A 17,731-nucleotide genomic window follows, 5' to 3' on the forward strand; every position below is an offset into this window, starting at 1 on the left:
GCCTCCGAAGGGCGGGGATTATTTCATTCCCCTTTCCCCTCCAGCTCCAGAAGGTCCAGACAATAGTACCCCTCTTTGGATTGTGAGCGTCATACATTAACTGTCACAATGAGCGCAACTACTACAACTACCGAACCCCCTAGAATTACGGCGGAAAATGTTGCTATTCTCTTCCCAGAGGTCGATACTTCTTTGGCTCGCGAAGTCCTCCCCAAAGCCGACGGCAATCCCTCCGCCGCTAGCAGCAGCGAGCTGGCAGGTTACGACGAGGAGCAAGTCCGTCTGATGGATGAAGTATGCATCGTTCTGGATGATGATGACAAGCCTATCGGAAGTGCCAGCAAGAAAATCTGTAAGATCCGCCCTCTGCATGAGTACTCGTCTGGTGCAGTGCAATTTTCCTGCTGGCGTCTTGCCTCCTCCCCTCTTTGCCAATACCGTTTACTAACGGCTCAATTACTTGAAAATAGGCCACCTCATGACCAACATTGACCGGGGCCTTCTCCACCGTGCCTTTTCCGTGTTCCTCTTCGATTCCAACAAGCGCTTGCTCCTCCAACAACGCGCCAGCGAGAAGATCACCTTCCCGGATATGTGGACAAACACCTGCTGCTCTCACCCCCTTGGAATTGCTGGAGAGACCGGTTCTGAGCTGGATGCCGCTATCTCGGGCGTGAAGCGGGCTGCGCAGCGGAAGCTGGAACATGAGCTTGGAATTAAGCCGGAGCAAGTACCCCTGGATAAGTTCGAGTTTTTCACGAGAATACATTACAAGGCTCCTAGCGATGGAAAATGGGGAGAGCATGAGAGTATGTTTCATATCCTTTGACCTTCACTTCATCACCAGCTGTCGTCGAAAACTAACATCATTAAGTCGACTATATTCTCTTCATCCAAGCCGATGTAGAGTTGGATCCTAGCGCGAATGAAGTACGAGACACGAAGTATGTCTCGGCCGACGAATTGAAAACGATGTTTGAGCAGCCGGGGTTGAAATTCACACCCTGGTTCAAACTCATCTGCAATTCGATGTTGTTCGAATGGTGGAGCCACCTCGGCTCTCCAACCTTGGAGAAGTACAAGGGCGAGAAAGGAATCCGGCGTATGTGAGATTCTGCTAAACGGAAAATGGTGATATGTTATCCGTTTGTCTTGCAATGTAGCGGTATCTTTCGGCTGTTTCCGTCTGCTTCCTCGAATTATGATACCATGGCATGGGCTAGTCAAATGCACTATTTATGTATGAACAGGACTTATTTTATGTTTATAGGTACCTATCTTCATTTACTGGGGCTAGTGACAGATCCCTTCTCTCTTGTTACAATTTGGCGTCCTATCTACTCACGACATGGGTCTACGATAGAGCATTGTTTAGAAAGCCTGCTCAAGGCGGGGTTTTCCATTAAGCGAAAAAGCAAATCCAATTCTCTTAATTATTACTTTTTGCATCCGTTGCCAAGAACAGTATACAGCTCCCTAGAATTACGGTCCCCACCACTGTAAATGTCATTTGTGTTTTCCATCCGCTCTGTACCAAAGCCGCTTTACGGCTGTACTTTCGCACGGTGCGCACATAGTTTGCAAACCCGTTAACCAAACAGGCTAAGCTAAGGACCCAGAACATAATACCCAGCGGCAGAGCCATCCGTCGCTCGAGTCCGGTCGGCCCGCCATGAAAATGGAACGAGATGATGATAGCTACTGAAACGACCGCAAGGTACATAGAAAGACGAAGCCAAGACAGAAAGGTTCGTTCGTTAGCGCAGTGATCGCGGGCGTCGGAGGTGACATTTTCGAATAACAGGGCTCCAAGCCAGGGACGGGATAGGAAGATATGATGGTTGTCCTCTAAGTGTCTTTTTCGGGGTCAGTCCTAAGTGTTCTCTTTTTCCCTGATCCTGCTTTGAATAACCCAAGATATAAATATTGTTCATAAGGACTAGAAGCGCTTACTCGTCTACCAGAACGGGGCGTGAGTTCGCCGGGTTGATCACCGGATTAAACCGCGGCCGAAGAGAAGCAGCATTTTGGCTTGTCGTAGATTCTGGCATAGTGGGGGTCGATATGCCAGCCAAAGTATGGGTGAAACACTACCGCGACGATATAACAATAAGAACAATAAGTCGCATCCTTCTCATCAAGGAGCAAAGTCGGGGGGGCATGTTTCTTGAGTCGCGTTTCCATATGTCAGAGATCCGATGACAGACCCACGTGATTCACATGTCTAGGCTCAATCGGGAATGATGTCACTGATCCCTGCATGGTCCATCTCCCTGCCATTGGCCTGCGCTTTTCTTCGTGGCTGATGTTGGCCTGGGTTGGTTCATAACCAGCGCAGATCAAACGAATGAGATCTCGCAGCAGCACCCTAATGACCGATGTCAAAGAGATGAAGCATCGCTAATTGATCTTGGATCGACACCTCCACTACGCGAACCATTCTCTATGGACCGTTTCTCACCCTCCAAGGTTCATGGTGGGGGTCCGCTTTGCCTTTGCGGGGGCTGCTTGCACGTTTTTCTATGGCTTGTGCATGACAATGGATACGGCATAATTCCTTCATCTATTAACTTTACTTGATCAAAACTGTGTATATCAGCAGAACTTACTGTGTAATGATTGAGAAAAAAAAAAAAAAAAACGTTAGTCAATACGAGCTGACTCAAAAAATGGCCCATGCATCAACTGGAGCCAAAGAAAGTGGATCCAACACATATAGCGGTCCATACAACTTTAATTCAATGGCTGAAAGCTCTTTTAGAGGCAAAATCTGCTGATAGAGCGTATTATGCTTACCGACACCATCGCCCGCCCCCGCTTCCGTTTTTGTTTCTCTCTTCCTTCTTTCTCTGAGTCACCGCATTTCTCCATTGACAGCTCCCTCGAGCTTGTATATATTTGGCGCCATCAGGCCATGGTGAAGTATTATTAAACACACAATTTTCAACACATACCAAGCTTTAACGTCTCTCCGCGCACCCTTTGTATCATTACACCACCGTCACAATGGGCCGCGGTAACACTCCACGTTCAGTGGAGGAGCAAACCGTACATGGCCGCTTCCTATCTAGTTCCCCGCTCGCCGAGGCCGCAATTGCTCGAGATTTAGAGAACTATGCGGATGACGAGGATTCAATGATTAGTACTGACGACGATGCTTCTGAGACATCTACTATTCGCGCGATAAACAGTCAGCCCGGCACGAACCCCCATTCTCTAGCTGGATCCTACCGTCGTCCGAGCTTCTTCACTACGGTCTCCCATGCCACGGTTGTACCATATACTGGAGAACGAGAGAGGCTGACACGCAGGGAACGCGAACGCGCCATCGAGGATGAGAGGGATCTTCTCAGCGATAATAATGTCATGGAGGCGAGGACGAAGCGGCGTGTGACTCCAACCATGGCACCTTCAGGAGAAACTACGGCGCTCCTAAGAAACCAAGTAGACGGTCGCGAATACAATGCCACAGATGATGAAGAGGTTGACAGAAAGTGGGAAGAGGCTGTCGCAGCCGGGTTAATTCACACAACATGGAGACGGGAGGCGCGGGTAATCGGTAAAAATGCTGCTCCATTAATGGCCACTTTCCTGCTCCAATATTCGTTGACAGTAGCCAGCATTTTCACCCTAGGCCACCTGGGCAAGAAAGAGCTTGGTGCAGTGAGTTTAGCTAGCATGAGTGCGAACATAACAGGATATGCTGTATACCAAGGTTTAGCAACCAGTTTAGACACTCTGTGTGCACAGGCATATGGTTCTGGAAGGAAGAAGCTGGTAGGCCTGCAAATGCAAAAGATGGTGTTCTTCCTTTGCACCATTTCTATCCCGATTGCTGTACTGTGGTTCTTTGCGGACAGAATCCTCATGAAGATTGTCCCGGAGAAAGAGGTCGCCGCACTTGCTGGCTTGTACTTGAAGGTTGTCATCTTGGGGGCACCTGGATACGCTTGCTTTGAGAGCGGGAAGCGTTATGTGCAGGCTCAAGGACTCTTTTCTGCTTCGCTATATGTCTTACTCATCTGCGCACCTCTAAACGCCTTGATGAACTGGCTGTTTGTTTGGGTAAGTCACCACAGGCTGCAGTTATCTCACTCACGGTGACTAACCAGATGGATAGAAATTCCAATGGGGCTTTGTTGGCGCCCCTATCGCAGTAGCTATTACAGACAATCTGATGCCGCTGTTTTTGTTCCTTTATGTGTATTTCATTGATGGTGCGGAATGTTGGAATGGGTTTACTACCAAGGCCTTGCGCAACTGGGGCCCAATGATCCGACTTGCCTTACCTGGTCTGGTAATGGTAGAAGCTGAGTGCCTCGCTTTTGAAATACTAACCTTAGCATCGTCATACCTCGGCACAACCCCCTTGGCTGCCCAGTCGGTTCTATCGACCATCGCCAGTATCATGTTCCAAGTTCCTTTTCCCCTTTCAATTTCTGGCAGTACCCGCGTTGCAAACCTGATCGGAGCAACTCTTGTTGGTCCCGCCAAGATTTCAGCCAAAGTGACAATGGGATATTCCGTCATCGTAGGGGTGCTCAATATGCTATTGCTCTCCTCCCTGCGCTCATACATCCCACGGCTATTTACCCCAGAAGAAGAAGTGATCGAGCTCGTAGCACAGGTCCTTCCATTGTGTGCAGCGTTCCAGTTATTTGACGCCCTCGCAGCTAACTGCAACGGTATTCTTCGTGGGATTGGCAGACAAGAGATAGGCGGTTATGTCCAGCTCTTTTGCTACTATGCAGTTGCAATGCCCATTAGCTTCGGGACCACATTTGGACTGGGTTGGGGTTTACTGGGACTCTGGTCCGGTGTTGCTCTTGCCCTTCTCTTGGTATCAGTGATCGAGCTGATCTTCCTGATACAAACTGATTGGAACCGTTCGGTTCAAGATGCTATTCAGAGAAACGCAATGGCATAGAATCATGACCGATATCCGCATATTATGATGAGATGACGCCATAACCTATGTTTTCGATACCATCCATCGATTGTTGTTGTCTGTCGAAGATGATGTTAAACTTTTTCTGCCTATATAGTGTTATGGGATGATGAAAAAGGTTCTGCGGAGTATTTTTATAACGGCCGTGTACTGGAATGAAGCCAAATTGGATGTTGATATGTATCTTGAACGTTCACCTAGTGTAGAGAGTTTTGCTGTGTTGTTATCATGTTCTAACACTTAGTTCTGTAGCTAGCGTTCAATAAAAGACTGGAAGGTAGGAGGAGAAACGAGCTTTCAATTATCATCAGGATTATGAAACGCAAAGTAGGCTATCGGGGCAACGAACACATGAATTTGACGCCTTTTGGTTTCCAGACATATGCATAGACGTGAGTAAGTAGGTAGTAAAGATAGAAAGACACCATAAATCTAATAATCCAATATAGCCCAGGTTTGCTCATCAACAGTCGAGAAAATCACACCAGCAGTAAGCAGCTCATCACCAGCGCGGGCGACGTCCGGCATGGGCAAACTCAGCTTAGCCGCAATGAGCTGAGCATGTAGACCCTCATTGCTCTGAGGTTCCGTCTTCAACAAATTGTACACCCTCCTTGCCACGGGGCTCATGGCAGGAAGGCCTCTGCCGGCGCTGTATTCATCAACACCCCCCATAGTGGCATCAGCACCCCCCGCTCCACCAGCAGCGGCGCCGCTGCCGCCGGAGCCACCAACAGGACCACGGGTAAAGAAAAGATGCACTGCAACAGCCTCAAGCATGTGGCAATGGAGCTCATTGATATCCGTCAAGGGCCGCACGCAATGTGATCCTACAAATCGCTTATTTCCGAACGTCTTTATTTTCCCGAATATCTTGGCATATCCGTTGTTCACGACCTGGCTCTTTCCTGCTCCTGCTTTGCCATCATCTGTGTCCATGGTATCCGCCGTGGCCGAGTCAACCCATTGTTTCACTTCGATTTCCCCCGTCCCGTCGTCTATTTTGTATGTGATGTTTGTACTTTGGGTGCTGATGTTGCGAACTTGTCCGACAAAGCAAATGCTGCCTACATCTGCACCGTCAATCTGATAATCGGCTTCGGGATAGGGCTGTGTCGCATCAAGGGCTTGTTTGATTGTGATGGGGCGGAGTGTAGTATTGTTGCCGTCCGCGCTCTGTTTGCGATATTAGAGTTAGTGTGAGCCGGCCGAAAGCTTAGAATAACAGAAGGGGTATCTCAAGTCATCCGTGATTTGGAGCTCATCCATACCTTTCCACCGGCGGGGCTGTTGGTCTCTCCTGGCACGAAGCCACCACCGCTTCCAAAGGAAGAACCATAACCATAATTATCTGAAATTTATCAGTAACGACAGATAAGAAGAAGATATTACGAATATGTGTACGACAAGAGAAAGACTTACCCATTTTGTATTACTTTGTGCTGAACTAAGCTATGCAACTTGGAGCTCTATCGTCAATGACTTCGTGAACGGAAAGCAATTATCGCCATTTTACCGCTTCTGGACGCGTTGGACGCGTTGCGGGGACATAGCTGTTTGAGAGGTTTGCATTACAGCCCGGAGCAACTTTGATCCCTGACCGCCTGGAACTTTTTTCTCCACCGCCGACAAAAAAAGTTGAGGATCGATAAGAGTGCTAATTATCGGACGAGGAGAGGAAGATTGTCTTTTCTCGTCGTTTTCAATCGCTCTTCACAGGGACTGCTGGTGCTTTGTTTGAGATACCCTGGTTTTTGTTGATGAAGATTTCTATGCAAGGATTTTGGTCCCTTTTTCATTGAACTTTTTTTCATCCCGCCGCTTTTGCTGGCGAATAGGTACGATAATAGTCAATAGAGGTCAAGATGCCTCACCGCGCAGCGTCGCCAGCGGCGTCAGAAAATGAGTTTGATATCACAAATGCGCTTTTCCAGAATGACAGCGATTCCGACAACGATACGTCTTTGAAACAGACAAAGCGGCCACAGAAGACGGCACCACCTCAAATGCTTGATTTCCTTGGAGGAGATGTTGACGACGACGACGACGAAGATGACGAGGCATTCATTGCAGGACAACAGGCTTCGGCCAACAGGAAGGCTTCTAATCTCAAGGGCCGTACCGTCAAGAAGGGAGGTGGTTTCCAAGCAATGGGACTGAATGCGCACCTGTTGAAAGCTATTACCCGGAAGGGTTTCTCTGTCCCGACTCCTATTCAGCGCAAGACTATCCCCGTGATTATGGACGGTCAGGATGTAGTTGGTATGGCACGTACCGGATCCGGAAAGACCGCTGCTTTCGTTATCCCTATGATCGAGAAATTGAAGAGTCACAGTATCAAGGTCGGAGCTCGTGGACTGATTCTATCACCGTCGAGAGAATTGGCTTTGCAGACCCTGAAGGTTGTGAAGGAGCTTGGAAAGGGCACGGATTTGAAGTCTGTCCTTCTTGTTGGTGGTGATAGTTTGGAGGAACAGTTCAGCATGATGGCCGGTAACCCTGATATTGTGATTGCGACACCCGGACGTTTCCTGCATTTGAAGGTAGAAATGAATCTGGACTTGTCGAGCATTCGTTATGTTGTGTTTGACGAAGCCGATAGACTGTTCGAGATGGGTTTTGCTGATCAACTTACGGAAATTTTGCATGGCCTTCCTGCGAACCGACAGACTCTGCTGTTCTCTGCGACGTTGCCTAAGTCGCTGGTGGAATTCGCCCGTGCTGGCTTACAGGAGCCTACCCTTATTCGTCTAGATACTGAAAGCAAGATCTCGCCGGATCTTGAGAACGTCTTTTTCTCTGTTAAGTCTGCGGAAAAGGAAGGTGCTTTGCTCCACATCCTCCACGAAGTCATTAAGATGCCCACTGGCCCAACTGAGGCCTCGCAGCGCCAGAAGGAGCAGGGTGATAGCAAGAATTTCAAGAAGCGGAAGCGAGGGGATGACAAGGCCATTAACTTCAAGGAGTCTCCCACAAAGTATTCGACTATTGTTTTTGCGGCAACGAAGCATCATGTGGATTACTTATATTCCCTACTCCGGGAGGCCGGATTTGCGGTTTCTTATGCCTACGGTTCCTTAGACCAGACCGCTCGAAAGATTCAAGTCCAGAACTTCAGAGCGGGTCTTTCGAATATCCTCGTTGTTACAGATGTTGCGGCCCGTGGTATTGATATTCCAATTCTTGCAAACGTTATCAACTACGATTTCCCATCTCAACCTAAGATCTTCGTTCACCGTGTCGGTCGTACGGCTCGTGCGGGGCGGAAGGGCTGGAGTTATAGCTTGGTCCGGGACTCAGATGCCCCCTATATGCTTGATTTACAACTGTTCCTTGGAAGGAGACTTGTCATTGGCCGCGAGTATGATGGCCAGGTTAACTTTGCCGAAGATGTGGTCGTCGGCAGCTTGCCTAGGGATGGCCTGTCGACGAGCTGTGAATGGGTTACAAGAGTCCTAGAAAACGAAGCCGACATCTACGGTCAACGGACTATTGCTGGAAAGGGAGAGAAGCTCTATATGCGAACACGAAATTCGGCTTCTCTTGAAAGTGCTAAGCGGGCGAAACAGGTTGTATCTTCCGACAACTGGACAGCCATACATCCTCTCTTCAACGACCAAGAAAGTCAAATGGAAGTAGAACGTGAGAAGATGCTTGCCCGGATTGGAGGCTACCGGCCGCAGGAAACAATTTTCGAAGTACACAACCGACGAAATGGCAAGCACGAAGGTGATGAAGCCATCGACACCATTAAGAGGATCCGTACTACCCTTGATCACAAGAAGAAGAAACGGGAGATGGCTGAGAAGCAGTCAGACTTCGTGGAGGATGCGTCCAGCGGAAACAAAGGAGGTGCCGACGAGACTGAGGAGAACGGTGTCCAGTCCGATGACGATGAGGATGTCGGCGAAGGAGTGCCCGATAACATGTCGATGGCATCCGAGTCAGATCTTGAAGTCACTTTCTCCTCCTATAACGGTGGCAAGGCAAAGAAGGACAACGCAGCATCTTTCCAAAACCCCGAATACTTCATGTCCTATACCCCATCCAATACAAACTTGGCTGAAGACAGGGCCTATGGTGTGCACACTGGTACCAATGCCAACTTTACTCAAGCTTCGCGCAGCGCTACAATGGATCTACTTGGTGATGAGGGTGCTCGCGGGTTCGCCGAGCCCCGTACCATGATGCGCTGGGACAAGCGGCACAAGAAGTACGTGTCACGCCAGAATGACGAAGATGGATCCAAAGGTACACGTCTTGTCAAGGGTGAGTCTGGCGCCAAAATTGCTTCCTCCTTCCGTAGCGGACGATTCGACGCATGGAGGAAGGGCAAGCGTCTGGGACAAATGCCACGTGTGGGTGAGGAAGAGACTCCTGCTCTCGTCCATGAGCTCAATACTGCTATGAGGAGACGACGCTTCCAGCACCGGAAGGAACAGGCGCCCAAGGCGGCCGACCGCCTACGTGGCGACTACGAGAAGATGAAGAAGAAGGGCGAAGCAGCCAAGCAGCGCCAGCTGTCCAAGGCCGGAGGCGCGGCTGCAGGCGGCAGAAGCGAACTAAAATCTACAGATGATATCCGACTGGCAAGGAAGCTGAAGCAGCAGAGAAGAGAGAAGAATGCCCGGCCGTCGAGGAAGAAGTGAACGTAATGGATTGGAGAACGCGCTGTCATGGAGGCACGCATTGTATATACCACCGCATATTGCAGTCTATACATCTAGTCGGGCATTGTGATATGAAAATGAAAATTTCTTACAGCATCTGCAATAAGACCAAATGATATAGACCGTGTATCTCTGCCATAATCCAACCCCTGTAAGCAGTATACATGTGTAGCACTAATCACATAGACACCTAAACATGTACATTAGTATATGTACGGGCCTCTGCCCAGCCAACAAGCCTCACCATCGTCACCACAGAAAGCGAATAAAAATAAACAGTAAACAGTAAAGTCCAAAGCCCTTTAGGTTCCTCCATCACCGCCACACCCCCGATCCACAATCGTCCAGCTGATTGGCCCCTCCTCCACATAGGAATCAATAAAAGACATATCACATCGCGATCACATCAGCGACCCTCTCGCAATATACCCCTAACATAAACAAATAAAATTCTGAATTGAGCGCCCACATCCATGCAACAGGCCACCCTTGGTGGAGACGAGTTCATTTATCCCAGATTCCCAAGACAACGGTACCAAGCAACCCCGAGTGCCGGAAAAAAAAGTGGCAAGGATATACTATCTCTCATATACAGCCTACACACACTATGATATACCGGGAGTGTGCCAGAGGGCTGAGCGAGTGAGTGAGCGATATCTCGGTTGGAATCACACCGTTACTTGCGTTTATCCTCCATCAATTGAAACGAAAAACCCGCTATCTAGACTTTCATGAGGAATATCAATGGGAGGGAAAACGTCCAGTTTGAGTAGGGGATCTACCCGGTGTGATATCAATTTTCCTAAAAGGAATATTACACCCCCAGGGTTGGGACACACTATTGGATGTAATGTGGGTTTGTGTCCGGCCCGGAGTACTCCTTAAGCAATGTATATTTCGTACTTTGGTAATGGAAAAGGTATGTTGAGAGGGTCTAGATTGAGATTTGGCTCGGAGGGAGCTTTGTGTGTGCGGGTTGTCTATTGTTGGGATGAGTACATACATACATTGTTATTCTATATACGGAGCTTTCGTATTCTTTCTGCTGCTAATGTTGCGGTGTTTGGTAATTGATGGCAATTACTAACCCCCTCTGCTTGTGTAGAAAAATATCCTGTTCAAGGTACATGAGTAGTAGCAAAATGGAAGGTCACTTGAGGGATTTAAGTTGCATAAGACGACGATCGACGGCATGGGTATTCGTTAAGCCGCTGGGTATATGTACCGAATCTAGGCATGTACATGCATGCATACACATCTATTGCTTATAACAAGCCACTTTGGAATTTCTATTTAGATAACGGGGGTATCCACATGGCTGGAAATAGAACTTGACTGGCATAAGTGAAATTGGGACCCTTGAAAATGATGTTTGGGGAAAAAAAAAAAAAAAAAAAAAAAAAACTTCTTCCGAGGGGAGGTCGTGAGGCTAATCGAGAATTGGCGACATTTGAACTTCGATAACTTACCCAGGTATTTGACACGGTTGATTTCCGTCAGGTAATGTCTTTGCCCAGCAGAGTACGAAGTAGTGTATGTCAATGGTCTTAGTACGTGCCAATTATTGATTATCCCTTTCTTCGGAAACGATTTTCGCGGACCGTCCCGAGGAGTTTCGTCTACAAGATCGAGGAAGAAGGGGAAAAGAACAAAGGGGGGAAAGGTAGAGAAGAAAAAGAGGGAAAGAGACAGAAGCTGGAGAAGAATGCAAGCAGCATGGCAAATCGAGGTATTTGACAAGTCTTCACCGACTCTCCGGAGTTGATCCCTCATTCGGAATTGCTCAATCAGGGTATATCACTTACCACAGATGACGGATCATCTCTAGCCCATTGAGTTTCGTCGGTCAAACTCCTGCCATATAACCTTCTTTACCCGTCCGGTTGTTTAACTCGCCAAGACTGAGACTATTATACAGCAGATCCTGTCCCCTAAGATAAGAGTCACCTCTTTCGAAGGCGCCACACTCGCTTAGGCGGATACTAGTCGAATAAACAGGTCAGTCCTGACCCAGATTCCGACTGAGGCCAGAGACTGCGAGAGTTATTTGCTTACGACTGCAGCTGAGGCCGTGCCTAGTCTATCAGCCCATCACGAGGGCGTGGGAGAAAGCATATGCATGGTTGCACAAGGGGCCACTTTCCCACATGATGTGGTAGTCGGAACATGCCCACTGAGATACGGATTAAAATGAAACTGCCTTCGGGCCAGCATAGAGACTTGCGCAAGGCTCTTAGAAAGGTCACCGTGACTGGCACTTGGCCAAGTTCACTCGGCGCAGGGATTGGGTACACCAGCACATAGACTTATCGGCGATCAGCCAAAACCACGATGCCCAAGTGACGAAATCAACCTTGATTGGCTCTTTCACCGAACAAGTGAACGTAATGCGAGATCAGCAGTCGAGGAGAGGCCTTTTTCTGAGTGGTTGTGTTTCTTATGGTCAGTCCTCGGATCGCTTCCTTGTATTCTGGTTCGCATGGAACACCATCTGACATGTCCGTACACACTAGGCAGCCAAGAGATAAGTCAAGTAAACGATGTCTGGGCATGGCCTCGAAGACGTTAATGCAGCAATTTGCTTGGGTATGTCAAAGTTTTCGGTGCGTTTAAGAATCGGAGCACAATTGTCAAGCACTACGAACGTGCTTCGCTGATACCTTTGCATACGCCTGACAACAATCTTGACAAGATGCAGTGACTTGAGCGAGAAAGGCGCACCAACAAGTAGAAAGAAAGAAAAAAGAAACAAAGGCCCTTGGGGTTATACCAATTATCTACAGAGTAGGGATGTCCGAAGCAAGATGTCATTCAGCCGCTGAGAAACCTAGTCAACCATATGCGACGCAGCAAAGTACTGCCCAGCAGAACCCTTCCCTGTCCACCAAACACCCCCACGGCTTACTTAGCTGGACTGGAGGACAATTTTCGGAAGATTACCTCGTGTCGCCGGAACACGCATTGACAATAACTGTGTAAGAACGGAAGCCTCACGGATGTCAACCCCAGTTCATTGATGCTCACACGAACGGCGATTTTTACTTGGCGTTTCCAGAGCTTCTTCCAACGATATTCCCGGGCTCATCCGCCATGACAGGCCCGGAAATGGAGCTAATGACGTTTTAAGCCCTAACGATCGTCCTCTACTGCCTTAGTTGGGGTGAACTCATAAGATAAATCCCCTAGTGAGTGCATAGTCCGCTAAACTATAAAATAGTACGAGGTTAGTAGGCGTGCCACTCCGTGCAGCGTCAGCAGCTTAGTACTCGAGTCGAGAGTGGTCATGTTGAGCCTCGACTGAGGTTGACAAATACTTCCCCCCCGTCGAGATCCGCGTGCTTTCCCAAAGAGGTTTTGCTCACGGGGGCCGCTAATCCGGAACGGGTTAAGGGCTAGGTCATCTCCCAAGCACCTTGCATCGGGGGGCGTCGTCGAACACCCTCGCCAGCGAGTTGACGATCCACTCAGGAGTCGTCTTTCGCGATTCCTTGTTTTCCCGTCATCATAATCGACGTTGGTATAGACACTAACCTGCATGTCAGTGGGGTGGTGAGTGTCTCGTATACCTGTTCCGCCCCATTCAAGTAGCCTGTGTTGATTGTCGGACCCGTTGGTTTGGGTGATACAGTGTGCGTGTGGCCTACTACCAGCCAGATGGGGACTTATGTACAGTATCGTGTACTACTGATTGTCTTAGGAACTTCTGAATTCTACCTCATTTGATGGCGCTTCACAGTCCACACTTTTCTCGGGAATTGAATCATTTCTTCTTAGCTTTGGTGGCTAAGAACTTGGAGCCGGTGGCTCGGACTATTGGCACCCACCCGGCCCCTAACAGGCAGATCGTGCTGGTGGCCCCTCGGCTCCAGCTTGCATGAACCGCTTACTTTGCTGGGAACTCAGCTGTCCCCCTTTAATACAGGAGGATCCAATTACCTGAATCCCACGGAACCCCTTGCTGTTGAATTGTGACCCCCGCGTGCGGCCTGTTGCACAATATTGGGGGTTATGGCCATCTCAGTCCTTTTTCTGACTTTCTAGACTCACTGACTGCGTTGGTGTCGCGCTTCTGGCGCTGTATAGCTTGTTTTTGAAGTGTTTTCCGACTCTCTAGAACCGTAAAAATGTAAAAGGAGAAAATCAAAAAACCATAAAATAAAAGAGTTCCGGGTAAGTGAGACCAAAGGAGACTAATAACGGAACCAAAGGCTCTCTGCTTGGTATCATAACGTTGAGTCACGAAGGTCAGTGGAAAATTCCCGAGACCAGCTCAAGTTTGGGACCCTTTTTTTTAGAGGCCAAGAAACATGACTCGCTAATATTCCAAATCAACAACAAGCGAGTACATTGGATACCATAAGGAAAAGAAAAGGAATTTGACGAATGAAAGAAAGATCACACACGATTTATGGGCCTATCCACGACCCGAGTCAGGAATTAACCGTCGGTAATCCGCGCCCAAGTGGTCTCCTCCACTAGATCATACTCCGTTGCTCCGTGCTCAAGCAGCGGGTGGATCTTTTCGCTCTTATCGGGCGGACCATTTTCTATTGTCATTCATGGGTGTGGAGTGCTTAAATTGTCCGGACCTCAGGTGACCAAGCCAGACCCATGTTTGTCTCACTGATCAGAGAGCTGCAGCTGCAGCCACATCTTGATCTTCATCTATTTTCAAATCTACTGGAGAGAATCCAGAGATGCCGATTGGGGTACCTCACCGGCTTGTAGCTAACATATTGCTTTGTCTAAGATCACGCAGTGTCAGAAATGCAGCGAGCCTAGACCACTTTTCGATTTCTTGCTAAGTGGCGTGGCACCGTGACATGGTTGCTGAAAGAAACGTTCTGACCATCCGCGAAGGTCACCTCCAACGGCCAGAATCAATAGATCTCAGGCTAATGAAGATGTGGTACGAACGGCGTCCCCCACAAGCGCTGTCCTCCCACCCTCCCGCCAAAATCTTAAGGGGCTTGAGCCAAAAAAAAAAAAGGAGGGAGGGCTCATGTCTACGGGGTCGCAGCTGCATCTATCTTGAAGTACCGGCATCTCCCAACTCGGCACTCAACACAACAAATAAAGTGTTTCGAGTACACGGTGCAGTGTGTTTTATTCACCACGACAAGTCAGAAGGTCAAACCTTCATTGACACAGCCTGTGGGTCTTGCCTATAGGCTATGGAACCACTGCGGAGAATTGTTGTCTCAATCCAAAAGTTCGGACTATTGAGCTGGCGTCATCTGTCAAGTCAAGCGGTACGAAGACAGGGCTGTACGGAGTACTCAGCCCAGCTGAGCACTGTGCGTACTGCATACATCCTCCGTCCTGTCTCTTTCGGGCAGATCCCATCGCGATAGTCAGATAGTGACCCATGGTCCTGGGACGTCACCTCGAGGGGTTTAATGACGATCTCGAGTCGCAATTTACCGTTCCAGTGATATAATTGGGCATGGAATTAAGACAGAAGAAATCGTTATGCCAGATGATCAAAATTTCCGTTAATTTCGTCAAGAGCCGTTACCCTCGTCTTAACCGTCACGACCTAGTAAATGGGGGCTGCCTGAAGGAGCTATCTCCGTATACAGCTGAGAACCCCGGAATGTACACGCATACTGGTGATCAGGGCCAAATGGAACGCCGAAACGAAAAAAAATAATTAAATAAAAATTAAAAATCAAATTAGTTAAATATATATATATAACCACCTTATTGAGTAACAGAAAATCCATATTTCCATGGTTAGGATAGCAATAATAAGAATAATTACCGAAATTGCACAATCACATAAATAGATAATAGCAAGGAACGCTGTGGTTCCGTGGATCAACAATGTGATCTCAAATGTTCATTACCACGTTTTTTCTTGTCCGTTTCTTTTAGAGTTCTGGGACAAAACCGCGCACTAATCAATAAATCCAATAAAGGTATATATATATGGTAAGGATAGTGATACTAATAAGATAAGAAAAAGAAAAAGAAAAAGAAACCAAAAGAGTACAGGAAAGAGAGTTCATCAGTGGTCACCACAGAAGTATGGGAGCTGACGAACAAAAATACCAAGTAAACCCAGATCGGATGTGGAAGGGGACACAGAGATGAACACCCAGGCCAAGAGGAGGGGGTCTGTTACCCAATCCCCAATGATTGACAAGCTTAAAATCCTGGTGAGAAGTTCCCCGACTTCCTATCTTACCTGGTTGCGCATGTCAAACTGGGACGGGGAATGCGCAGCCACCCCATCCTTGCCGAGCGGACTATTGGCAATGGATGCAGCGGACGGGCGCCGACGTCGATCCGTTGGCTCAATCTTTTTTTTGCCTTACTTCCTCGTCTCCTGATTGGCATCGGCTGAGCACCACTGCTTCACTAGGCTATCAACCAAACAACCTGGAAAAACTAAAATACTCGAAAGATAGAAGAAAAAGGAAATAACTAAAATAATAATAAAAGTCAAAAATAATAATTATTTTTTTTTAAAAAAAAAGAAGAAAAATTACCACAACTCCACAGAGAACAGTACGCTTCTCTATTGGGACATGGCGTCTGATCCTCTTTCTTTTCCCCCTCTCTTGAAATTCCCCTCTTTGAGAGAGGGTAAGAGACCCCGTTCCGGGCGATGTCAGTGACTATTCTTAACCGTCCATCTAATGCAAGCCACGAACCTCCTGTCGACCCAGCAGGAAACTGGCTCGACGAATAAGGGGGATCTTCTTATTTTGAAGATGAACCAAATTCTCACCAGCAATGAAATGGGAGACGAATGAAGAGATTAAATAAAATACGAAGGCGAACAAATCAGAGAAAGGAAGAAAAGACGTCGCCCCATTCCAAAGGGAGAAGAAGGAGAGACGACTCACAGCTCTTTCGAGGCCCTGTGTGAAGAGTGAGCTTATTGGATTGGACCCGCCGGAGGATTGGAACTATTCGCGGTTCCGTTTCGAACGTACAGAACTCAAAAAGACTAACATGGCCTACGGAGCGAAAAAGAACCCCCATGGAGATCTACAAATGATGGAGATCAAGTCTATCGGCTGCTAGTCGGTGTTGCACTGGCCACTATTACCCACCCGCTGCTCCCATATGCTGCCAACCAAGCAGGGACCTTCCTGTTCGTGGGTATAAGCCTCGTCACAACAGACACAGACTAGGGTCTTGCTATCACTTGCTCACTTGAGGACAATTCCTAAAGCGACGTGAGCGCCCAGCGGGATTTCTTCTCCCCTTGACATTGAACTTACTACCTAGCCGATGACCAGCCAAGAGTGACCCTACTCAAAGGACTTGACGATCGAGGTTGGGTATACCTCCTTTTTCTTTCCCTTAGACTGTTTTATTGCGTGAACCTCTGAATTTTATTATTCTTTTTTAAAGATCGCCTTCTTTCAATTTCCCATTCTCCCTAACTTTACTCTCCGTTGGCAAAGGAAGGGAGTGTGATCTCGCCGGATTATTACGCCTCACTTTCCGGTTATAGTTCACCGTTTTTTCCTATTTTCCTGACGGGTGTTGAGCCACTTAACGACTGTCAAAAATCTATATCCAGAAAAAGAAAATAACGGAGAAAAAAAAAAGAAATTGAGTCTTACATAGTGTGCAAAGAGGTAAGGACGTGCTAGCTCTCTGTCCCTTCTTTTTTCTTTTTTTTTTGTTTTTTTTTTTTTTTTTTTTTTTTTTTTTTTTTTTTTTTTTTTTTTTTTTTTTTTTTTTTTTTTTTTTTTTTACTACACCTCCACTCTCCTTAATTTTTCCGCTCTACGCTTGCCCACTGGGTCCAGTGATCGCCCACCATGCTGCAATAATCAACCCATGATGGAGACCATCGAAGCTATGGAAAACTGTCCGTCACGATCTGGGCAGTCTATCCGGATTAGCGCGTCCTAATTTATGACTCCTCCAATAATGATCCTAGGCTGACTTCATTATAAGCTCCTGTAGTCCTCTGACTGCAATGCGTGGAGTTTCAATAATGACTGCCGATTGAACAGGAAACCGCATCTGACATACAGCAGAACGGCCTCTTTGTACCGGAATATGTTGCCCATGTCAATATCGACTACAACCCTCTTCCCGTTCTTGTAAACCGCGTCCCCCATCATTCGAGGGACTGTTTTGCCAG

General features: G+C 47.8%; 5 protein-coding genes across 5 annotated transcripts; 3 read left to right on the forward strand and 2 right to left on the reverse strand.

The window, feature by feature from the left end:
* The first annotated feature begins 9 nt into the window (after nucleotides 1-9).
* On the forward strand, nucleotides 10-1,414 carry idi1 (isopentenyl-diphosphate delta-isomerase IDI1). The gene is made up of 3 exons (XM_032080537.1): nucleotides 10-352; nucleotides 471-809; nucleotides 875-1,414. Exons 1-3 carry the CDS (start codon nucleotides 109-111, stop codon nucleotides 1,108-1,110), a joined length of 819 nt encoding a protein of 272 aa, XP_031947412.1. The 5' UTR covers nucleotides 10-108; the 3' UTR covers nucleotides 1,111-1,414.
* On the reverse strand, nucleotides 1,414-2,246 carry BDV37DRAFT_235699 (DUF202 domain-containing protein; the record flags this gene model as incomplete). Its single annotated transcript, XM_032080538.1, has 2 exons — nucleotides 1,954-2,246; nucleotides 1,414-1,856 (listed from the first exon to the last, which is right to left on the reverse strand). Coding segments are annotated over exons 1-2 (521 nt in total), but the record flags the coding sequence as incomplete, so codon positions are not given.
* A 760-nt stretch (nucleotides 2,247-3,006) lies between these two features.
* BDV37DRAFT_267649 (MATE family efflux transporter) lies at nucleotides 3,007-4,927 on the forward strand (the record flags this gene model as incomplete). Its single annotated transcript, XM_032084058.1, has 2 exons — nucleotides 3,007-4,065; nucleotides 4,121-4,927. 2 exons carry the CDS (start codon nucleotides 3,007-3,009, stop codon nucleotides 4,925-4,927), a joined length of 1,866 nt encoding a protein of 621 aa, XP_031947414.1.
* A 290-nt stretch (nucleotides 4,928-5,217) lies between these two features.
* Nucleotides 5,218-6,415, reverse strand: BDV37DRAFT_3980 (putative replication factor-a protein). The gene is made up of 3 exons (XM_032090565.1): nucleotides 6,371-6,415; nucleotides 6,220-6,299; nucleotides 5,218-6,124 (listed from the first exon to the last, which is right to left on the reverse strand). Exons 1-3 carry the CDS (start codon nucleotides 6,372-6,374, stop codon nucleotides 5,381-5,383), a joined length of 828 nt encoding a protein of 275 aa, XP_031947415.1. The 5' UTR covers nucleotides 6,375-6,415; the 3' UTR covers nucleotides 5,218-5,380.
* A 182-nt stretch (nucleotides 6,416-6,597) lies between these two features.
* BDV37DRAFT_235701 (ATP-dependent RNA helicase DBP10) lies at nucleotides 6,598-9,674 on the forward strand. The gene has a single exon (XM_032080539.1). The coding sequence runs from the start codon at nucleotides 6,814-6,816 to the stop codon at nucleotides 9,595-9,597; it is 2,784 nt and encodes a 927-aa protein (XP_031947416.1). The 5' UTR covers nucleotides 6,598-6,813; the 3' UTR covers nucleotides 9,598-9,674.
* Nucleotides 9,675-17,731: the final 8,057 nt, after the last annotated feature.

The sequence above is a fragment of the Aspergillus pseudonomiae genome, assembly GCF_009193645.1.
Source record: "Aspergillus pseudonomiae strain CBS 119388 unplaced genomic scaffold BDV37scaffold_1, whole genome shotgun sequence".
Classification (NCBI taxonomy): domain Eukaryota; kingdom Fungi; phylum Ascomycota; class Eurotiomycetes; order Eurotiales; family Aspergillaceae; genus Aspergillus; species Aspergillus pseudonomiae.